Source organism: Drosophila sechellia, chromosome 3R (genome assembly GCF_004382195.2).
Source record: "Drosophila sechellia strain sech25 chromosome 3R, ASM438219v1, whole genome shotgun sequence".
NCBI classification, from domain to species: Eukaryota; Metazoa; Arthropoda; class Insecta; order Diptera; family Drosophilidae; genus Drosophila; species Drosophila sechellia.
The window spans coordinates 16,484,683-16,503,584 of record NC_045952.1 but is presented as its reverse complement, the minus strand read 5'-3'; the positions used below and the strand labels follow the sequence as shown (position 1 = coordinate 16,503,584).

Here is an 18,902-nt window from a genome sequence, read left to right as displayed (position 1 = left end):
AATTTAATGCAGACTATAAAGAGATACAAATAAAAGGAAATCAACATAAAAGTATTGGCATGTTTCTATTTGGCATGTGATCGGCACAATAAAATTAATTATGCCACTCTGGTTACCTGAATATTAATTAATTATGGTATTTATATAAAGTCGTTACTATCGTTCATCCCTAACGATAAGCCATCGCTTTCACAAAGGGTTTTCTCTATTCTTACGAAATCAGCTGTTGCGATTGAAGTTGTGACTTTGTTTGTAAATAAAATGAACTACAACGCCAAGCGAGTAATGCGCCAGAACTCGGTTTGCGTGGGTTCCAACGACATGGCATCGTCGCCGATAATGATGGGACCTGCCCCGCCCTCGGCGCCCAGCACGCCGCAACTGCAGACCACCGAGGATATCAAGCCGCTGCTTGTGCAGCGCCAGGTGATTCTGCTTCAAAGTGGGAGCATACCGACGAATCCCTCGCCCCAGCAGATCAACCTAGCTGGACAGAATGTAGCCGGTGGTGCGAGCGGGAGCAACGTTGCCAACGTTCTCATTCCGGATGATGCACCAGTCTCACTGCTCACAGAGATTGCGGATATCATGAGAAGCTTTGGCGACAGCGATCAGCCCAGGACGGGAAGTGTCAAGCTGGTGGAGCAGATCCTGCAGCAGCAGCTGCGCGGCATATTCAATGAGGCTTCGCTGGTGGCCATGCGGCGAAAACAGAATCCCTGCCCGTCGCAGGCGGACTTTGAGTTTCTGATGCGCAACCATCCGGTGAAGATAGCGCGGATGCGTAAGCACCTCAAGGATATGCGCATACTCAAAAGGTTCCTTAGTATCCGCACGGGAAGGCCGCAGGACTTCATGGACGACTTGGAGCAGCAGGAGGAGGACGAGGAGCTGGCCATCGATGTGCACGAACTACACGACGAGGACCGAATGCGAAGATTATTCCGCGCAGATCGGATCTCGCAGATCCTTACGGGCCAGCAGTACCTGGAGTTCAATGAGGCGCGCAAGACGTCATTCTACTGCCGCCATGGCGAGAAGATCAAGAACAAGTTCCGCCGCTTTCTGGACCTGCCCGCGGACCTTCGCATCCCAACGCCGACAATGAACATTCTGGCCTATCTGGCGCATGAGACCATTGCCGCCATTGTCGACTATTCAATCCTGACGCGCCTGAACTCGGACAACCGTGCGACCGAGCCCTACAGCCGAGTGACATCCGCCGGCGGCAGTCCGGCTATGATGCACGTCTGCCCGGAGGTCACCCAGGGTCGCGGCATGGAGGTGGTTAAGCCAATCAGTGTACCGGAGATCCACGAGGCCATGCGCCGTTTTCGGCAAATGAGCAGCCGGAAGATTGGGCGGTATCGCAACTCTTGCGACATCGATTTCCGGCGCAGTTTTCTAGCCATTTAAGTTTTAATGATGTTAATATCCTAGCTTATTTTTATTTGCGCCAATTATTGATTTTATTCACAAAGAAATAGACTATACAATTCATTTAAAGTAATGCAACATTTTAATTATACAAATTATAAAATAAAGCTATTTTGGCTCGTTAAACATTTTTATTCCGGAGAGGTCAAGAACAACCAGGCGTATTCATTAATTCAATTTGCCTGTGGCACATATCCTGGCTTTTGAGGCTGCGACTGAAAGACAGAAAAACGCACTCCAATTACAGACGAGTGAATCTGCCTCGCATGGAGCCGATAAATTGAAGCGGTAAACGAAGTCGAAACTTGCACCGACAGATAAATAAAAGCGCAATAAAGAAATTTGCCGACAGGCGCACTCACACGTGTGGCACACAGGCGGAGCGAAGGAGAAGGACCAGCAAGTATGCCGCAGGATTGCAGGAGGCATTAAGAGAAGCAACTCGCGAACGCACTTAATAATCAACTTCCTGTTGTGCATATAAATGTGTGCATGCATAGCAACGAAGGAAAAAGGGGTGAAAATTAATTTTGCAGTTATGGGTGGGGCATTTCATTCTGCTTTTTGCCGTGAATTGAAAAGTATTAAGAATTATTGTTCAATGTCACTTGAACTTTTAATATATTCGCAATTATGGTCATGACAAATCATATTCAAATCTTTTCCAAAAACCTTTTTAAAATAACTTTAAAAAACCCTTTATTTGAAATTTTACTTATTCCTATCAACCGCTTGTTTATCTGATAACATACGGTCCGAAATTTGACTTTAAAGCGATGCACCTTTAAAGGTATCCTCTTGTTATTTTCTTCGGTGGGATATCCTAGTTTAATCGTATCTTAATGTTGATTGCTCTGTGCTGCAGATGTAAATCCAACGGCCCATTATTCTTAATCGATTGCTCATACGCCTAACGAGCGACGGAACCCAGCCGAAGGCTCCTCGATGGCCAGTTAATGAAAACAAGCTGGCTGTGACGAAATGAAGCCAACAACTTGTTTCCATTCCCGCGTCGTCCTTGTGATTTTTTTCCTTGACCCCGCGCACTGCTCTCCGCTCACTGTTAATGTTTCCAAATTTGCATTTCATGCGGCTCTTCGCTTCGTCCCCATCAGGACCATCATCATCAGGTCCGTGGAGCTCGTCGTCGCGTCGTCATTTCTTCGTATTGTCAAGTCACGTAGCCAATTTCCAGGCGGCGTAAAGTCAATATGCCCAATCCCTTGTAGCCGAGTTGCCTTTAACTTCTCTTAAAGGAAAGGCACTCATATTATATGTAAATATGCGTCTCTATACTTTATAGCCATTACCATAAATGTTTAGAATACTTTCAAAGGATTATTCATGCTTCGAAAGATATGATAGTTAAATAGAATTGCACTATGTAAAGGGAAAACCATAGCTAACATATTGACAATTTTATATAATATATACATATATACATTTGTATATATATACTTATTTTTAAGAACATGTTTGGTGAGTGGCTAATTAAGTAAAGCTTTTAATTTCTCTAGCTTGCCACAAAGAGTCTGCAGTTGAGAAACATGCAATTGCTCTGGCTTAGCAATTGGATATTTTTGAAAATCCGTTCGGCTAAACTTTTTTAATTACTTTCGCTTTCTCGAAAAGTTGCTGACGTCAGCCGGAGACAATTTTCCCCGATGCCCAGCCCCCGAGACCATTGACAGTTGTCTAGGCATAAACCATTAGAAGCAAGCAAAAAAATAAAAGGAAACCAAAACAAAAACAGTCCCTCGGAGGAGCATATTACACGGCCTTTTAATTTGAAACCGTCTTGGAATGTGTTGACACAAGTACTCAGGCTAAATACGCTGGAGCCGGTCTTATTCAAAATGAATGAGATTAAACGCCTCCAACGGAAAGATCCCGCCAACGCCATCGCCATTGCTCCGTCCGTCCACCTATCCGTCCTATGAACGCAGCCCAAGGCCATTCTCATCTCATTGCCATTGGTGGCACAGCATTCATGGCCATGCCACTCCAACCCCGAGTGCGATTGGCAGTGTCACCGAGTGCGTTTGGGTGCCCAGGTGGGAGGCAGATGGGTGGCAGGTGGGTCGAGGTGAGCGCACAAAGAAAACTGTCTTTATTTAATTAGTTAAGTGGCAGGAGCAATTATATATTATATGATCAAAATACTTGACCTACTTACTCAACACTTCACAGCGATTTTAACTTCCTCAACACAGCTATTTACATCTTGAATTAGGAACGCATGGATGTGTGATGAAAACAAGTTATGCGTATATGAATTGAGTGTTCTCATTGAAAGTCGTAAGTTAAGTATGCTGAAAATGTAAGAATGGCACTTTCACTGGAATTTAACAATTTATTTCAGCCTAAAGTGCAATTTATGCAAATTATTTTAACTAATTTTATATGTATGTAATTATTTGATGTCATTAACAAATATTAATTAAGAAAGAACTAAAGCATACAATTTATTCTCAATTTTTATTTATTTATTTATTTATTCAATAGATTCTCCTTTATAATTATATATTAATAACACAATTTTTACATTTATTTAATATGTTTTACTTATCAGTATACTTCATTATAAAAATTCAAATTCTCGTTTCTAAAAACTGGGAACAATTCTTGCACGTTCAAGCGGTTAACAGTGAACGGAAATGGGAACAGTCATGCGCACTCAGCAGTGGGAACAGCATGCAACAGTTTGTCGCCCCCGAAAATCCCCTCATATTTACCATTTTGGGAATGGAAATGAATGAACTGAAACGTAATACCACCGAATCCTCAGTTGCAAAAGCGAAATTTGAAACGAACCATTCCCAGTCGAAGGATGTTGGTTACATCATAAGGCACTGGATAAGATGAGACCGAAGGAACTGTTCGGGGTAAGGATAGGACCTAAACAATGTTACTTTTGTACGACCAAATATTTTTTTGTCAAAGAAAAAAAATATATAAATATGTGTTTAATGGTAAACACACCATGGGTAAACATGTTTATAATAAATGCAGCTTGTAATATGTATAACATATATGTAAACTTTTTTATAAATTTAAATATTTGCTATCCTTGCTTACATTAGTCGCCCCATTTAATTGTTTTTCACTAGGTTTTCCGCAGAAAAACAAACAGCAGCAAATACATTTCAATGCTTTCAAAGAATGCATTTTATTGAAAATATAAATTTAGAAATTTGAATAACATGAGGCTTCAGTTTACAAATACATGTTGAGTAAAATTTTAATGTAAATCGAAATGATTTTAACCAATTTATAAAATTATTTTAGGTAAGGTTTGTTATCAATGTTAGTTGTTTGGAAATTCAATTCATCTGAACGTGTAGTTCCTGTTGTTTTGTTTCGTGGATTTTTGATATTTCATATCCTTTTATTATTGATTACCCACTTTCCTGCTATGAGATAAATGTCATGGCAAGTGTTTAAGTGTCCTTCGAATGGAAAAAAGTAATGACACAAAAAGGAAACTTTTTCTACGGGCTGAGCAGAAATAAAAGTGAGCCACAACCTTTGCCCCCAAAAAGTTGGTTGCACTTTTGTTTGAATTTTCTTGGCTCTTTCACGCTCCCGTGGTCGCGAAAGTAATTTTTTCTTTTCATTTTTATTTTTTTTCATTTTTTTATCATTTACAATGGCCTCTGTGTGACTTTTGTGAGGGGCTTTGTGGGGTTGAGTGGCTGAGTGGAGTGGTGTAGGATTACCCCGTTCTCCTGCGTCGGCAGATGCTTTAAAACTTTTGATGCTCCTCATACATATGCTACATGTGTACTTTTAAGAGCCTCCGGGCGAACTTTCCACTGTCTACGAGATGAGACGGTAAAAGGGTTTCGCTCGGCGAGAGGGGGAGGGAGAGGGGGTGGCGGAGGATCTGCGGTCGAGGTCTTCCTTGGGGGTTGAACCTGACTGTCAAAGTTATAATGTGTGGCTGCCTAATTTGCTGTGAAAACTGATTTGCACATAATCAAAAAGGTTGTCTCCCCCGGAGCTCACAATTGAGGTTAAGGCTGTCACATAGACTTGTTATTAACCATCATTAAATTGTTTAATTATTCTCTCTGGTCGATTCTCTGCGTTTTGCTGGCGCTTGTCATGGATTTATAATGACAGCCTAGAGTTTACAAAAGCCGCATGACTTTGCATAATATCCATTTAATTAACAATTATTTTAAGTGAGTTCATTCAATCAACTATTCAAATAATTAGCACAGCACAAAGCCACCTTTGCTTTGGACTTTACGGTGGTTCATTGATTGGTTCATCCTCGAGTGCAATCTTAAATGCTGCAAATTAATTAAAGAGTCAAATTTGAATTACGGATTAGCTGGATGTTGTTTGTTATGGACTAGGCTAATTGCATTTGACACCCGAGTCCAACCTCAAAAAACTCGCAAACATATTTCAAGTTTTCATTAGATTAAAGCAAGTCGTAAATAAAACAGAAACATTTGTTGGAATTTAAAATTCATATACATTTTGGTGTGGCTTATTGGTTATTGCTAAATTGGAGCCTTATGCTCATACCCTCGATGCTGGATAAATGTAATTCAAATTCAATCAAATCTTAGATTCATATTCACCGATTGTTCGCTTGTTCGATTGGCACATTATGCGATCTGAATTTATGCTGCGCAGCTTTGCCGTTGATTTATGCAGTATTTATGGCAGCCAGAGGATAAACTTGAAAGAAAATTAGTGAACAAATGCAAGGACCCCGCCACGTAGATGTACTCTTTAAAAGCAACGCGGCTGACCCCTGAATGTGTAATAAGGTCAAACCGTGGGCGGAATAAATCAGCGTTGGCCGGGTATCATAAATTTCGAAAGTGTGGCCAAAGAATCGCTGGTTATTGACCAGGCCATGTTATTAATATTTTCCATATCGCTTTTAATGCTTTGTTTGAGTTCTTGAAAAGTGAGATTCGCTGAAGATGGGGTTTCTGGGTGTGCGGTCTCCGATGGCGTTGGCTTATGGGGCGTATGAGCAACCGCATGCGAGTCCAACTCGGTGCGAGTCTCAATCAAACAAAGAGCCGTTGTTGTGCAGCTTGCTTAAATGGCCAAAGTAAGAGGGGATCAGGCTCTCGTGATTGTCCAGGCTCGGTTAGCAGCTTTTTCCATCCTATGCTCCTTTCAACTCATATACAAACAATGCCATTGGAGGGCCAGGCTGGCTTAATGAGTGTAAGCCACAAAATCAACGAGTTAAATCGTGTAAAGAATGAAGTTGAACCCGGCGAGCAGGCTGCATTACACTATTCGAAATCGCAATTGGATTCTATATAGATCGATTTCTTCTTAAAGATATATATCAGCATTACGGTTTCACCTTAGCTATCTGCATGAATGAATGAATAAACTTTAAATCATGTGAATTTAAACATATATTTTATATATTTTAAACATTTTTTTTTGATATTCTGTATTTTAATTACGAATCCCTAGCCCTTTAGTTACCACTTTTTGTATGCAAACAGACAGTCATGTTCCTACAGCCAACAAATAGATTTCATCATTATTTTTGTTTAATTTAGAACACTTTCTTCTCTTTTCTGGCAGAAAGCAATCAAATTGTAGAGAAAACCATGGTCAAACAATGTGGTTTTAGCCACGGGATATTCTTGCAGTGCAACATATAGTCCAGCTGCATTTCGTCCCGTTTCCGTGCTGCACATTTATCAAATTCTAATATGCCTGCCCAGGCATTCGACCCACCAAGGACCCAACCCAACCTGACCCCCAAAACCGCCAGCTGTCGACGCTCTGTGAAATGGATGTGTGTGTGTGCCTTCCTGCTTACGAATGCCACATGGCGGAGGAAGTGGAGCCACTCTGGACATTGGACTTTTGTCGGAGCCACAAAGTATGCAGCAGAGGATCAAAAACATTGCTTCGTCAATTCCAGCTCAGTTTGGCTGCAAACAATGTGGCAATGTTGCAAAGCAAACCCAAAGGGACAAATCAATGTGGGTAAATAATTTGCGAACGAGCCTCAATCAATGGGCCTGGTGATTGATTCGATAAATAAATTTGCAAGACAAGCGGCTGCAAATTGAATTCTAATTTGAGTCAAGAAGTTGCAAATATTGCATTCGATTGGATTGCATGCACTTCAGCGTTTAATTATCGCACACACACACGCACACACCTTTTAAATTGTTTGGTCATATTAAAGGCTCGAAAGGGTTGACATGACCAGAAACAGAAGACTCAACTCGTTTGCGGTCTGCGGCTGGTGATTTACGACGACAGTCTGTCATAATGTCGCAGTGGCCTTTGTTAATGCACCCAAATCGAATCGAATCGAATCAGATGGCATTGCACTGGAAATTGGCAGTTGGGCAGGAAAGAAAATCAATTTGTCAATAGCAATCAATGCGTTTTTAAAGCACTAAAGCGCATTGCAAAGCTGTTAAACTTTTAATTCCGATTGGATGGCGGGATGGGAGCAACAAATAAATCAAAGTCACCCGGGGGTCGCCGTCCCTTACATATTTTTTATTTTTCCCCTCTGGGTCGCCAGCTGCACCGAATGAATTAAAAGTGCCAACAAACATACAAGCATACAAACAAGCACAGACCAACAAACAAACAAACAAACAATCCAACGAATGGCCGAACAAACATTCAGTATAGTAAAAGTTTTCAATTTTGCTACAGTTGCGGCCGTGATTTAAGTGCCACGCCTGCTGTGACACACCAGTTCGGAATATATACGATTCGGAATTCGAGTTCCATATCCCCAATCCGCAAATAAATTCATTAAATATATATACAAAACAAAGAAAAAATTGAAATGCCGTTGCGACGGCGGCGGAAAATGGCATATAAATTTTAACTGGCAGCCATAATTTGAACAATCATTTAGACATAACGTATACACAAGTGCATTTTGTCTAAATTGCTTGCTTCAATTTCGATTTGAGTGTGCATTCAATTGAAATTAAATTCAATTGTTTTTTTATGGCCAATCCCATGCACTCTGACACTCACTCATTCAGCTCCAAGCTCCAAACCCCAAAACAGCAACCGCCATCCTTCAAAACGGCCACCCATCCGTGAGATAAACAATACCCAATGCATTTTTAAAAATTGCTTGTATTTGAGATTAACGACATCCGCCGTATTTATAGGCAAAATGTTGATACGCTGCCAGGAACAACACTTGGCCAGCCACTTCTCCGGGGTCATTCCGGCCAAATGTACGGGCATGCATGTTTTGGGTCCGTATCCCGATCCCGATCCCGCTTACGCACAGTGGGCTCGCTATGGAAAAAAACACATTTTCAACTGTTTATTCATGTATCCTTGGGATCCATTTTTAATTATAGAAAATATTGTGCTGCTAATAATAGAGATATTTTAACGCCATGCTTAAATAGTAATAAAGTAACAATTTAACGATGTGCTAAAGTTATTGTTCACCAATAAACACATTATTACGATTGCTTTATTAATATTAAAATAATAATTCAACATCAAAATATTTATCAACTTTTAAACCATGTTTAGAGCCACTGTGCGAACGTCTGAATATTTATTTGTTTTTGTGTTTCGTGCAGCGCGGCAACATAAAAAAGGAAACCGAAAAGGACTAGAGGCGAACCGGGAAAAAGAGAACAAATCGGGGCGGAACACATTTCATAAATCTTATTCGCGATTGAGCACAGCTCCGGCAGCCTTCGAATTTGTTTTCGATTTTTTGGCCAGTGCTCCCCCTTGCCGGTTATTTTGTGGCCGATTTGTTTTTCGCCGATTGCCATTCGACGTGCTGCTCCACCGCTCCGGGTGATGGCGATGGTCACGAGTTGGCGGGAGCTAAGACTCCGCCGGCTGGCATTCCGGTCGCATGGAGGCGGTCTGGAGCAGCTTCTGGTGCTTGTACGGACCGAACCGTGTGCGTGGGTCGGTGGTCCGGCCAAAGGAGATGAAGGCCTTGGGCTGCTTGGCTGGCTTGCAGATGTCCTTTTGGGGCGGCGTCTCCACATCGGCTGGTGGTGGCGGTGGCCTCTCTTCCTGTTTCACCTTTATTGGGGGAGCACATTTCGTGCGGCCCGAGCAGCGACGTTGGCTTTCGCAGAGCACTTTCAGGGCACACCCCATGGCGATCATCGAGGAAACCATCACTATGATCAGTAGGATCAGCTGGCAGAGCGTCCAGGTGACCGGATTGCCTTTCTCCTCGTGCCACTCCTGATCTCGGCTATTCGTCACCTGGCGGGCCACCTCTTTGCGCAGCTTGTGGCAATCGTAGGCGGACATAAGATTAACTCGCGACTTGAACGGAGCGGGCAGCTCGTCCGACCACCACTTGTCCCACAGCTCCGCCTCCTCCACGCCGGGCAGCAGGTGGGAGCAGTGGGCACACACCTCGTTCATCCACTCCTGGCATTCCTTGCTCTCCAGGTTCAGTGTGCACGCTGGATTCATTCTAATAACACTGGTGAATATATATTGGGAAAGTACATATATATTAATTTTTACATTTCATTTTTCCCAAGCTTGCTTTATTTCAGAAAATAGTAGGAATTTCTGTAAATTAAATTAGTAATTTAATTAACTAATTTTTCCAACAACTAATCATTGTAGGCTTTCAGTTTCGGATTGTTTTTTTCGATTGCGCCTAATAAAGTTGGACCACTTGATCCTGTATTTCCTTTTTGGACTGCAGAGGGCTGATCCTGCCAAGGCGTGACTGGTTGAGAGAACCGATTCCTTGCTATCAGTTTTTTGCACAGATTCGCCCTCCGTTTCCAAGACTGGAGCTACGGAAACAGCCGACTTTCCGCTCAAATTCATTAAATGACAAATGTTAGCCTTTGGAATACCTTGATTGGAACCGCTATATTTCAATGGATTACCATCCCAGTCCGCCAGTTCATCAAAGTAACTAATTTTTTGGCTTTTGCATTTTGGAGTTGAACCTCCGGGAACGCGATGTACTTCCCTGCTCTTAAAAGCAACCGGCTCTGGTTGCGAAAAGAGGCAGCTACGCGATATTAACCAAATCCAGAAGCCGATCAGGAAAAGCAACAGGGTCAGCATAAGGCACAGGATCATGGGACTAACCTCGAACTCATCTGGCCTCTCGGCTTCCAGCTCACGCTTCAGTTGCATGCATTCCTGTGAGGTGATCAGTTTATGTTCCGGCAGCTCGAAGATGCTTCTTTCTGCTTTCCATTTCGGCTCAGGTCCACCGCAAACTTGTTCAAGGACTGACATTGTATTTGATGTATTAAGGAAATTTTAAGTTGATGGGGCTCACAATGAAATTAAATTCATGACGCGTTATTTAGTGAAATTTTGTTTAACAACCCTGCTAAATATTCTTTAATTGAAAGATATTTTGGTCATTTTTATATAAATCGCTCAATCGCTAAATAGAGATCTTAAAAGTATTAATTTTTGTCGGCCTTTCATACTTTTGGATCCTTTTCTGGCGGAGTCGATGTATTCTTGGGAGGGGGTATGGGCCGTTCCGGAATGGGAGGTAGAGTTGGATGTGGCGGAATTGGAGGAAGTGTCGGAGGATCAGGACGCGGAGGAATGGGAATGGAAGAAGGCTTAGTAGGAGAACTCGAACGGGCTGGGGGTTTGCTCAGAAGTGGATAGGGTTCGATTGCATGATCAGTTCGATTGGATCTAGGCGACGGCTGACCACTTTCCGGACGAACTCTTCGACTGCTAGATGGTTGTTCGCCATCCTGGGCAGATCGCGAGGGTCTGAAAAATGATGGCCATAGCCACGAACGCGCCGGCTTGTTTTCTTCCACATTCTCTGTGGTTTTTCCAACTTCGGGATTTTCTGTTTGCGCATCATTAAAGAAATCTGGTGGTGTACCCGAGATGTAAACTTTTGGTGAAAATAAATGTAAATAATCGTATTCGCCATCGCTATCCATCCGGTCATCGTCATCGTGTGCTGCATCCGACGAATCCTTTCCGTCCATAAACGGTGCCATAATTTCCAAAGGTATGGGGAAAAGCACATTAACCCGACGTTCCGTTGCCAAAGAACGGAGAATCTGCAGATGCCTTAGCTAAGTTGGATAGAAAATATACAAATTTTTGAAAACAAGATTAGTTTTTTATTATTACTCATTACTTGTAGTGTAATTTGGTTTTCCGACATCACATCTGAGCATTCTTTTAAAGCCATCGAGGCTTTGGCCTCTCCTTCTGCCAAAATGATCTTGGCCCTGGCCTCCCTTGTCGCCTCCGCTTCACTGGCCAGTGATCGCTCCAGACTACTTGGCAAGGATATCTCCATCCTGCAGAGGGGGTACCAAAAAGTACAGACTTAAACAACGAAGACTAACTTACAGGTCCACTCGTTCCACTCGCACGCCCCAACCTTCTGTGATCTTTGCAACCGCCTGCTGGATTTCCTGGGAAAGCTGCTGCCTGGATGCCAGAAGTTCGTGGAGTCCTTTCGAGCCCACAATGCTGCGCAGGGTGACCTGGGAGATCCTTTCGGTGGCATCCCTGGCATCGTCCACCTTGATGATCGAGTTGATGGGATCGTAGATGCAGTAGAACACCACTGCGTTCACTGTAATCGACACCGAGTCCTTGGTGAGCAACTCCTGCGGGTCCACATTAACCACATCGGTGCGAATGTCCACCGTATTAAACGAATCGATGCAGGGAAGGAGAAAAACTAAACCTGGTCCTAAGCAACTCCTGAAAATAGAATTTCAGTTATAGATCATACTTTTAGGTAGGGAAGAGGTTTACCTAATACGACCCAATCGAAATACCACAAGTCGATGGAACTCTAAGGCAATAGTCAGACAACACAACAGCGATAAAGGAAATAACAACAACACTAAAATCCATGATACGAACACCGCTACCTTTTCAACGATATAATAGCTGTTATCTGCAAGGGGAATAGATTATTATAAATAAGTTAAAAATATGTGGGTCCTTGAGGTCCTTCAATTCTTACCATCTTCTGGGGTGGGTTCCACATTATGTTGCTTCTCTGATTCGACTGCATATCGCTCCCTCATAACAAGAAATTTTTGGATGACAGTTGAAATAAATCGATTTCACTGAATGTTTTTTCAAATGTAAGTTATTTCCGGTATTTATTGAACACCTCAATCCGCTTATTGCACATTTCCAGGGTTAAATAAATTCCAATTTAATCATTTGCATATTGCGCTCGCAGTGGCAACTGAAGAACTTAAATTTTATTTGAAATTTTTGAAATTACATTTTTCCTGCTAGCTCCTCGAGTGGCAAACTTTTTTCGGCAGCAAAAACAGAAGTTACAAATAAAAATTGTCCACAAAATAAAATAGAAGCCAGAAACTTTATCGCAGAGCGTTGCTGCCCAAAGTTCATAGGCCAAAAGGAGGAAAACTTTTGTTTTCTCGCCTTCTTTGCTGTATGTTCCTTTTTTTTCTTTTTCATGAAGCGACAAACAAATGGAAACTGACTGGACCTGGCTTTAATATTGCAGGATGGTTTGTGGAGCGGGGTAATAACTTCGAAATGACTTTTGTTGCTTCCTTGTGGCAGTCTGCAAGTTGCCACTATTTTTTTATACAACTCTTATATATTTTTCTTTTTTTTTGCCTTTCCGTGACCACATGTGCCAGGCTGAAAGAAAGTTTTCCTTCTCTCACCAGATTCATGGCCCAAACGCCATCATAAAGTAATTTATGTGATTTGCCCATTCTTCTGGTGACCCCAGTCCGGCCATCCAGATCCGAACCTCCTCTTGCCACAATATATCTGATTGCAAGTGCAGCGACATATGGTCAAGTCCGAGTTCGAGTCCGGATCCAACTCCAAGTCCAGCCAATTATCCTGGCGCGTCACATAGAAAATTACTCTATTATATTTCGCTCTGATGATGGATAAAGTTATTAGTCCCCAAGGGGGCAAGTTGTGTGGACTGTGGGTTGTGTGGATTCTGCGATGAACTGCGAAACAAAGAGCAAATGAATGTCCTGACCCGCTCTGATAAACTAATCTATCATTGTCAGATGTCAGTTGTCGGGACAGGGAAATGGGGCTTCCTCGCATGGAGCGAACGTACAAACGTGGCTAGGTAGGTGGGTAAAAACGAGCGAACTGCGGAGGAAAACAATACGGGAATCCACCTGTTGCCTGATGGAAGGTGGCAAATTAATGGCTTTTCAGTGCAGTCTCAGATACCGATGCAATTTCCTCAATCATCGCCGATAAGTGTGTTGGCGTGTGAATTGAGCACCGATGGGTTGAACGATGCATGCGAAAAGGTATTTATCAGTGCCCGGGTTTTTATGTAACATAGTGACACCCACTGGCAATTTAAGCACAAATGGGTGTGCGGACATAAGTATCCTTGCATTGAAGGGGCCCTATATATGAAATCCATATCACGAAAAGTGGGCGTGTTAACTTAAATCTAAAATGATTTAAACTTTCAACATATGCATACATACATCAATCAAAATTTTAAGTAATTTTATTTAGCCTATTTATTTTTTATATTTTTCGCGATACCAACTAAATTGTTAAAGTAAACCATGCTGGACAAGCCAGCCCCAGTGGGGGCCTCATGGTACACCAATCTGTCCGACTTCCAGGTGCAGGCCGTCGAGGCACTGGCCTTCTCGATCCGCGATGACCACGCGGAGGGTACTGTGTACCGCACCCAGTTCTGTCTCAGTCGCTTGGGAGTAACGCCCATGGTGAAGACCCGGATGTTGCGGAAGCTAATTGGGATATGCCGCGGCAGCGACTTGGCATTCCTTTACTTTCTGATGGAGGCGTGCTACAAGGGCACAGGATCTGCGTACAGTGAACGAATCCTGATGTCCGCTATCACCTTCTTGGATCTGGAGATGACCATGAGGGAACTGGACAAAATTCTGCCGCCGGGAGTGGAACGGCTGAATAAGAAAGAGTCGATAGCTCCGCCAGTGGATTATCGTTCCATGTCGTTGCCAACACCTTTATCGACCAGACGGGAATCGGATTTTCGAAAGGTCCGTTCGCCCTACTTTACCGCGCTGCCCAAACCAAAGCTACCCAAGGGTGGCGAGAAGTTCACTGCCAAGAGACCCTGCCACGTGGTCTCCTTTCCATTCTGGCCCGCCGGCGAGAGGCCCAACTACAGGGTGAACGAGGAGAACCGCTGGTTCGCCACTTACAGGTTCCAGCCGGTGAAGCGGATGCTCTTCAAGATGGTGGGCGACATCATGGCCGACTACTGGACAAAGATAGATGGTACTCAGCCGGCGGAGAGCGAGGCGATGCCCATGTGCGAGTTCCACAAGGAGGCACTGCGGCAGGAGCAGCTGCTGAAGGATGCAGCTGTGGTCAAGGCCCACAAACAGTGTTTGGCTCTCGTGGATATCACTTCACGCCAGGATGCCCTCCTTAAAAAGCGTATCGTGGCCCAGTTGGAAAGGGACATTGAGGAGGTCACGCAACGTTGGAAACGACTTCGTGAGCGCCACCACACGGATGTCATGTTATTGGAGGATCACGATCAGATGTGTTCGGTGGGCAAAGTGCCCACGGCTGTGCAGGATATCAAGATAAAGTACCTATCCCAGGAAGCGGACATCGGGCGTCTGAGTGCCAAACCCACCTTGGGTATCCATGTGATCACCGGCAGGGGTAACGTGAGTCTGCTAAGTAAAGTGCGGGTCTCGGATCCCGATGATGACATCCCATGCCCCACGGTACCCGTGGAGCAAAAGCTAGCCAAATGTCCACCCCCCTTACTAGGTCACCTCAAACGTCCGCGAAAGGTGTCCATCACGAAATCGAAATTCGGCGACGATAAGCAATCTTCCTGCAAGAAATCATCGAAGCCAGGACGCTTTTTCGAGGCTCCTCGCCAGCACAGTCCCTTCGTGTTCAAATACCATGAGGTTGCACCGCAGGATCAGAGTCCAGATCCCAAGGATGTGATACGTGCCCAGGCCATCCGCTCTTTAAAGGAGCAAAGTTGCCCCTCAAGCGAGGATAACTACAACGGACGTATCAATCCCCGAGACCAGGTGGTGGCGGCCATCGTTGAGTGCGCCCAAAATATGTGGTTCGGCTCCCTGGAGGCTCATCAACGGCGCCTGACATCTGGCCAATCCGAAAGACCAACGACTATTGAAGAGCCAACCAAGAATGAGCCGGAAGAAATCTGCAAAACAAATGAAGCCCTAGATTGGACAAAGACAATCAAGAAGTTCGACCCCAACAACCAACACTTAATGGAGCGCCTGCTTCGGGATGGATTTTCCGTACTGAGACGGGATCCACGCTGCGTCTTCGCCGCTTTTCCCAACTCGCATAAATCCTTTGTGATGCTCGAGTGGATTAAGCGTCGATATGGGAAGACCTACTGCCACGAAGAGATTGTCGATACGATTGAAAAGGGACTGGCCACCTTTATGCATGTTGAGAGCCAACTAAACGAAGCACCCAGCGCCAAGCGCGAAGGATTCTCGGCAAAGGACACATTCGACGACATTAAGCGTCTGGAGGCGCTGTGCAAGAAGTTAAAAACCGAATACAGAATGCCGCTCAACGACAAGATCCTGACCCTGACAAGGATCTGCTGGAGTGCCCTGAGTCCCCACTTGGCCAGAAGCTCATCCATGCTCAAAACCTTCTTCGCCTATCTGCCAGTTCGATACGCAGACATGCTGAAATAGGATGGAGATAATTGTTTGGATCACAAATTAATTGTTGCTAAATTGTTTGTTGTTAAATTGTTTGTAATGTCTAGTTTTAATGTTTATTGATATATTTATGCATATGATATAATCGTATATGTTTACCCAAAAGGATTGAAAATTTTCTTTTATTTCGACATATTTAATTGAATAGGTATGAAATATTTATTCACTTTTCAAGTAAGATGAAACTGTTTATTTCTATTTAATCAATTTTAATTAAATTGGAAAATGCAAGAAGTAAAGTGTTTACAGTACAGATTTAAGATAATAGTGTACATATAAATTAGCCCCACTGCCTTCTAAGAAGAACTAGCTATTCAAACTAAACGTATTCAATATAAATGAGAAAATTTAGTTAATGACCGGCATACAAATAAGTGGATAGCGTGCCGTGGCATGGCATGTCCTTCAGAATCCCCGCAAAATTCATTGAAATTACCAAGCGTGAAATGAGCAGCTGTCACAGAGGCACAAAGGACACCCTGAACAAGGCGACTTGAGTCGACTCCTGTCCGACATGCAAAGCCCACGATGAAGGCGTAGAAGAACGATATTCCGGTATTCACACTCGCCGATTTTGGTTTTTCGATTATTTCCACTATTTGTGGAATAAGTATCCTAGCTTAGTTGTGTCACAAGTTGCTGCCAAAGTGACAGGATTTCATATACTTAGAACCCTTACTTAAGCATGAGCGATGAGATATACTAATAACAAATTGTTTTGTTTATTTTTGATTTTACAAACATGACTTTGTGGCTATGTCAGTTTATTTAGTTAAAATTGAATGGCTAATGCGAATAGTTTAAAAGCACCTCTTAAAGATGTAAAGATTTTAAAAGTTTGTTGCAAAATTATCGAAGAGAAATCCAGAACAACCTCTTGTAGCTGTGACACGACGAAGAGGAGTCGAAAGCATCCTGAGATCTAGACAGAAGGCGAATGGCAATTTGAAATTTCATTAAATTTGTCTCAATGCAGCAGACACTTTTTCCCACTTTCGTTTTCTTTTTTGGGATCCATTGTTGGGCGCTGGAAATGAATGGTGCGAAAGGAGAAATTTGCCATGGAAATCAGCACAGATGACTTGGCAACGATGGTGTTCGGAGGAAAGTGTGAGAAGTCGCAGAAATCCTAGAAAAGGACATTCAATGAGCGTGCAGCATTTGCGGCCACCAATGTTTCGAGTGAATTCAATAATGCCCTAACTGTTTTGGCTAGCTGTTTAAGCCATAAATTATTGTTGCCAAGAAACGGAGCTGTTAATTCCCACAATCGGCGTGCAGCATTGTTGGCCCCGGTATAAATCTGGACCAGCGATAATTCCACGTCAGCACACGGGCATACGTATTTCTTTAGCCGGAAATGTCCGGACGGCGACTTCAAGGAGCCAAAAGCAACAAGCGTCTAAAAGATAAAATCCCTTTTTTTTCATCCGTTTCTCGTGCGGATTTGTGCGCTTACTAAAGTGCAGGAAAGTCCAAATGCCGTGACATCAGCAGCAGGGTGGGGGTATCCAGACATGGTTGGGAGGGGCTGGGAAAATACGTAAATTTTCCAAGTGGGTAAAAATGTGAAAATGTGTTGGTATTAACAATGCCAAAGCTGAGCTTAGATAAAACGGCAATGCAAAGAGAATAAGAACGACGGAAGAAAGGCATTGGCAGTGGAGCAGGATAAGGCTGTGCAGCTGACCCGTAAGTCGGTCTCGTTAGGTCATCTAATACCACCAAGTCTAGGTAACTGGGTGTGGCTGTAGAAACATTCACTTAGCATATGGATGCTTTCAATCACTAAGCTTGTGTGGAAATTCTGTTCAAAATAAACAAATAGCAAGCACTTCAAGTAGAACTAGCGGGTTAATCTTTACAAAATTACATAAGTGAATTGTAGTTATTGGATAAAAGGGTTTAACTCATTCTTGAAAAATACAATTTTTTAAGCACATATACTCGTATTGTAGGCTAGATATGTATCCATTGACTGCTTTCCCAGAAATTCCTCTACCACTACTGAGCCGATTTTCTGCTACTTACGCATCTTATCCCTCTGTGTAAGTAACGCTCCCCGTAAGTCCTGGGTTCTTAGAAAGCTTTTGTTGAACACTGAGCCACACATGTTTGGCAAAATGTTTTTCCTTGTCAGCAAAATCCTGGCCTTGACTTAATTTATGCTCGGCAAAAGGTTGCTGATATGCATAAACATGTGTTGGGTGCTCAACTGAGGCGTATAAATGTCTTGCTAATGACACTCATCCAAACACACATCCATTCACACACACACACACTCACAAGACACCCACAAAAGATGGTCCAATTGTTATTTAAATTGCGTGTTGACTTTGCTTAAAAGTCAAACATTCGGCTTGGCCAAATTCCGGAAAAGGCCAGGGCAACTGGCTAAACGAAGCCGCTGAAGATGGAATTTATGCGATACGGCAACGAATCTGGGGTATTCACATAAAAGACTCAATAGACAATCGACATGGAAAAATCAGAAAAAACCACTAACGAGCACATTTAGTCTGTATTTTTTTCCGCCAACCTATTTTTTTTTTTTGCCATATGAGTGTGATCCTGTTTCGCGTATTCCCATTCATGTCTTCCACTTCATTCATTCTTAAGCTCCAGGGCGCTTCAATTCGCCCTTTTTTTTGGGTTTTCTGTGTTCCTGCGGTCACATACTCCAAATGCATTTTCAGCTGCATGTGACTGGGACGATGGGTTGCCAAAATGGGCTGGTGGCCAGTGGATATGAGGTCAAAGACC

At 43.2% G+C, this 18,902-nt stretch overlaps 5 protein-coding genes across 5 annotated transcripts; 2 read left to right on the top strand and 3 right to left on the bottom strand.

Annotated features, from left to right (window-relative positions):
• Nucleotides 1-206: 206 nt before the first annotated feature.
• LOC6606737 (transcription initiation protein SPT3 homolog) lies at nucleotides 207-1,563 on the top strand. Its single transcript, XM_002031498.2, has one exon. It carries the CDS (start codon nucleotides 262-264, stop codon nucleotides 1,414-1,416), a length of 1,155 nt encoding a protein of 384 aa, XP_002031534.1. The 5' UTR covers nucleotides 207-261; the 3' UTR covers nucleotides 1,417-1,563.
• A 7,406-nt stretch (nucleotides 1,564-8,969) lies between these two features.
• On the bottom strand, nucleotides 8,970-9,920 carry LOC116801714. The gene has a single exon (XM_032722859.1). The coding sequence runs from the start codon at nucleotides 9,880-9,882 to the stop codon at nucleotides 9,271-9,273; it is 612 nt and encodes a 203-aa protein (XP_032578750.1). The 5' UTR covers nucleotides 9,883-9,920; the 3' UTR covers nucleotides 8,970-9,270.
• A 55-nt stretch (nucleotides 9,921-9,975) lies between these two features.
• LOC116801713 lies at nucleotides 9,976-10,703 on the bottom strand. Its single transcript, XM_032722858.1, has 2 exons — nucleotides 10,281-10,703; nucleotides 9,976-10,217 (listed from the first exon to the last, which is right to left on the bottom strand). The coding sequence occupies exons 1-2, from the start codon at nucleotides 10,672-10,674 to the stop codon at nucleotides 10,033-10,035; spliced, it is 579 nt and encodes a 192-aa protein (XP_032578749.1). The 5' UTR covers nucleotides 10,675-10,703; the 3' UTR covers nucleotides 9,976-10,032.
• Nucleotides 10,704-10,732: 29 nt separating this feature from the next.
• Nucleotides 10,733-12,552, bottom strand: LOC6606736 (band 7 protein AGAP004871). The gene is made up of 5 exons (XM_032722857.1): nucleotides 12,404-12,552; nucleotides 12,190-12,334; nucleotides 11,776-12,135; nucleotides 11,558-11,723; nucleotides 10,733-11,492 (listed from the first exon to the last, which is right to left on the bottom strand). Exons 1-5 carry the CDS (start codon nucleotides 12,465-12,467, stop codon nucleotides 10,869-10,871), a joined length of 1,359 nt encoding a protein of 452 aa, XP_032578748.1. The 5' UTR covers nucleotides 12,468-12,552; the 3' UTR covers nucleotides 10,733-10,868.
• Nucleotides 12,553-13,864: 1,312 nt separating this feature from the next.
• Nucleotides 13,865-16,247, top strand: LOC6606735. The gene has a single exon (XM_002031496.2). It carries the CDS (start codon nucleotides 13,977-13,979, stop codon nucleotides 16,110-16,112), a length of 2,136 nt encoding a protein of 711 aa, XP_002031532.1. The 5' UTR covers nucleotides 13,865-13,976; the 3' UTR covers nucleotides 16,113-16,247.
• The last annotated feature ends 2,655 nt before the right edge of the window (nucleotides 16,248-18,902 follow it).

Excerpts from the sequence above, each read along its gene's own strand:
- LOC6606737 (XM_002031498.2), top strand. The coding sequence starts at position 262 with ATGAACTACAACGCCAAGCGAGTAATGCGCCAGAACTCGGTTTGCGTG.
- LOC116801714 (XM_032722859.1), bottom strand. The coding sequence starts at position 9,882 with ATGAATCCAGCGTGCACACTGAACCTGGAGAGCAAGGAATGCCAGGAG.
- LOC116801713 (XM_032722858.1), bottom strand. The coding sequence starts at position 10,674 with ATGTCAGTCCTTGAACAAGTTTGCGGTGGACCTGAGCCGAAATGGAAA. Across the intron at positions 10,218-10,280 it reads ATATAGCGGTTCCAATCAAG|CTCCAGTCTTGGAAACGGAG; the intron begins GTATTCCAAAGG and ends CTGTTTCCGTAG.
- LOC6606736 (XM_032722857.1), bottom strand. The coding sequence starts at position 12,467 with ATGAGGGAGCGATATGCAGTCGAATCAGAGAAGCAACATAATGTGGAA. Across the intron at positions 12,136-12,189 it reads TTTCGATTGGGTCGTATTAG|GAGTTGCTTAGGACCAGGTT; the intron begins GTAAACCTCTTC and ends TTCTATTTTCAG. Across the intron at positions 11,493-11,557 it reads AAAACCAAATTACACTACAA|CTAAGGCATCTGCAGATTCT; the intron begins GTAATGAGTAAT and ends TATCCAACTTAG.
- LOC6606735 (XM_002031496.2), top strand. The coding sequence starts at position 13,977 with ATGCTGGACAAGCCAGCCCCAGTGGGGGCCTCATGGTACACCAATCTG.